This window comes from Triticum aestivum, chromosome 3A, assembly GCF_018294505.1.
Source record: "Triticum aestivum cultivar Chinese Spring chromosome 3A, IWGSC CS RefSeq v2.1, whole genome shotgun sequence".
NCBI lineage: Eukaryota > Viridiplantae > Streptophyta > Magnoliopsida > Poales > Poaceae > Triticum > Triticum aestivum.
Window position 1 is genome coordinate 565,357,766 of NC_057800.1, and position 3,125 is coordinate 565,360,890.

General features: G+C 45.7%; 1 protein-coding gene across 1 annotated transcript; it reads right to left on the reverse strand.

Moving 5' to 3' along the window:
* Window positions 1–1,260: 1,260 nt before the first annotated feature.
* Window positions 1,261–2,426, reverse strand: LOC123058652 (expansin-A8). Its single transcript, XM_044481357.1, has 2 exons — window positions 2,247–2,426; window positions 1,261–2,147 (listed from the first exon to the last, which is right to left on the reverse strand). Exons 1-2 carry the CDS (start codon window positions 2,368–2,370, stop codon window positions 1,522–1,524), a joined length of 750 nt encoding a protein of 249 aa, XP_044337292.1. The 5' UTR covers window positions 2,371–2,426; the 3' UTR covers window positions 1,261–1,521.
* Between the last annotated feature and the right edge of the window lie 699 nt (window positions 2,427–3,125).

Consider the following 3,125-nt stretch of genomic DNA (forward strand, 5'->3'; position numbering starts at 1 on the left):
AACGCAAAAGTGAAGAGAATCGACTGAAAGTCAGGCAGAAATAAGCGACCTGTATTAAACGCTAGAGATTTGATTGAAGATAAATTACTCTTGAGATGTTGGACCCACAAATATAATCTTATGATCATATGCCACAAGAGAATTAATGGAAGCTAAGCACACAAACTTGGACAAGCAAAACAGAGATACAAACAAGGAAAAGAGGAGATACAACCTCAGATGAAATCACCGGGCCTGAGTTTTTGAGTACCCACAGATGAGTACCAACATTAACCTCACAAGATGTTAGAACTGTTGCCATGAAGTGTAGGTGCCACCGAACCACCAGTTGGACGGCGCAACATCGTCGGCCGTGACGACCCGGTTGTCGTCGGTCTGTACCCGGAAGGACACGCTCTGGCCGTTGAGGTAGGCATTGCTCTGCCAGCTGGCACCCCAATTCCTGCTCATTACCATCCAGTCAGTCTTGGACCCCTTAATCCACATTTGAGACACCACGCCACTACCGGCGACATTTGCCACCGTCACGAGCTCAAAGTAGTCGTTCTCGTTGATGGTGAACCTCATGCCCCCCACTCCTTTGACAGGGAACCCTCCTGTAGTTGACAGACACAATACCGCGGATTAAACAGCATCATACCCATGTGCCGTTTTTCCCGAGCAAAGTACACGAGGCACTGCTTTCAAGTTCTCTTAGTGTATGGGATGTCTTGTACTGCGATGAAGTCCGGCCGGCCGGCAGACAGACTTGTGATGTTATTCAGTTATGCCGATGAAATATTGAAATGGCAAGATATCTGAACTTGTGAAGAGGATTGGGACCTTGTCCTTTCAAGTTTATCATAATTCAACTATACCAGCGTGACGATCTGTTTGGCGGTTAACGAAAATCCTTTCTTTAACACTATTCAGTTTTTTGGATTAATCATCAATCCTCGTTGGAGTTCTAACACTGGAATGAATGTTCAATCTTTGAACTGCTAGCACGTCATTGCTTACGCTGCAACCATTTTGGAGTACATCATTTGTGAGCAGTCTGACGCTAATCACTAATGCTCTCGTGTGTGATATAAAGATTGTATTATTTTAATTTATGTCTAGAGTCGTGTCGTGATATCTTCTCATGAGTCTTCGATCTTGATCGTGTACATTTGTGTGTATAATTAATGCATGATTAACTCTGAGACGTCACATATATAGAAGAATGTCATTGGACACAGGAGGAAGAAGTGGGAGGACGAAGATGTTCAAGCCGTTGGATTTCAATCCAAAAGAAAAGAAAGTCAACTAAAATTCAAGCACAAACGGGCGACCCCATATTAAACAGCTCCACCTCTTGGGATGTTGGGCACACACATATAATCTTATGATCTTACGACACAAGAGAATTAATAGAAGCCAAGTACAAAAACTTGGACAGGCAAAACAGAGATACAAAGAAACAAAAGAGGAGATACAGCCTCAGATGAAATCATCGGGCCAGACTATTTGAGTACCCTTGACTGAGTACCTCGCAAGATATTAGAACTGCTGCCACGAAGTGTAGGTGCCACCGAACCACCAGTTGTACGGCGCAACATTGTCGGCCGTGATGACCCGTCCGTCGTCGGTCTGTACCCTGAAGGATATACTCTGGCCGTTGAGGTAGGCATTGCTCTGCCAGCTAGCACCCCAGTTCCTGCTCATTACCATCCAGTCAGTTTTGGACCCCTTGATCCACATTTGGGACACCACGCCGCTACCGCCGACATTTGCCACCGTCACGAGCTCAAAGTAGTCGTTCCCGTTGATGGTGAACCTCATGCCCCCACTCCTTTGGCAGGGAACCCTCCTGTAGTTGACGGGCACAATGCCGGCTTGATAGACGGCGATGGTCTCCCACGCGGGCTGCGACATGTCGAAGTGCTGTCGCGGCGGGTTGCACCATCCGCCGTTGTCGCTGGCCAGGGCGTAGTTGGGCGGGCAGAAGTTGGTTGCCGTGATGGTGATGGACGTGCCCTGTTTGCACGACGGCGTCTTGCTTGCGTCGCAGGTGATGGTGAAGCACATGCCGCACGATGCGCCGTTGTTGAAGAGCGCCGTGCTCAACGCGGCTGAATTGACCCCGTACCCGGCGTTGTACAAGTTTCCGTACCCGCACGCACGACCTGCATATTTGTGTAAGTTGCGTCCTGCTTAGTAAAAGAAGATCCAGGATCTGCAGCATCCAAATAATGCATGCAGCTCAAGCATAAAAGAAACCTTACCCATGGTGTCCGACGCGTCGCTGCCGCCATAGAATGTAGCAAATGCAGGCGTCCATTGAGCAATGGAGGCCTTGAATGCAAAGGCCAACAAAGTGGTGAAAAGAAGCAGAGAAGGAGTCTCCATTTCAATTTCAGAGTACACCTAGTAAGTAATGTAGCAAGGCAGGCAAGTCCTCAAGGTTTTTGTCTTGTGCTTTGCAATGGTAATGGCGTCCCTATTTATAGTGTTCATATCATCAGAGCTTGTGTGTTGGTTGCTAATAATTGTAAGCTTGATTGATTATGGAGATTTTATATGTGATGATTTTCGTTAGGATTGGTCAGCATAACAATTATTGGGTTGAACATGCCTTGATTTGCTCGGGATGGCCGTTAGCTCTTGACGGTTAAGACTTAAGACACGGATACGCTGATTAAACAGAATCATACCCATGTGCCGTTTCCCCCTAGCAAAATACAGGAGTCAGGAGGCACTTTTGAAGTTCTCTTAGTGGATGGGATGTCTTGTATTGCGATGAAGCATGAACTTAGTAGGCCGGCCGGCAACAGACGTATGATCTTTATCAGAAAAAACAAAGTAAAGACAGACTTTTGATGTTATTCAGTGAACTTGTGAAGAGGATTAACGTTGTCCTTCAAAGTTTATCAGAATTCAGTTATGTGAGCGTGACCATTTGTTAGACCATGATGGAAAAACATTCTTTTAACACTATTCAGTTGTTTCCAATAATCAAATGATTTGTTTGTAACTTAGGAGGATGCGATAAGGTTAAATCTCAGATTTTATTTCAAGTTCGAACACTAGAATGAATATTCAAACTCTGAACTGCTAGCACGTCGTTGCTTACAACTACAACCATTTTGGAGTACAATTTGTGA

Bases quoted from the DNA above. Each gene is read 5' to 3' on its own strand.
- LOC123058652 (XM_044481357.1), bottom strand. From the start codon at position 2,370: ATGGAGACTCCTTCTCTGCTTCTTTTCACCACTTTGTTGGCCTTTGCA. The intron at 2,148-2,246 runs GTAAGGTTTCTT...ACAAATATGCAG, and splicing joins CGACGCGTCGGACACCATGG to GTCGTGCGTGCGGGTACGGA.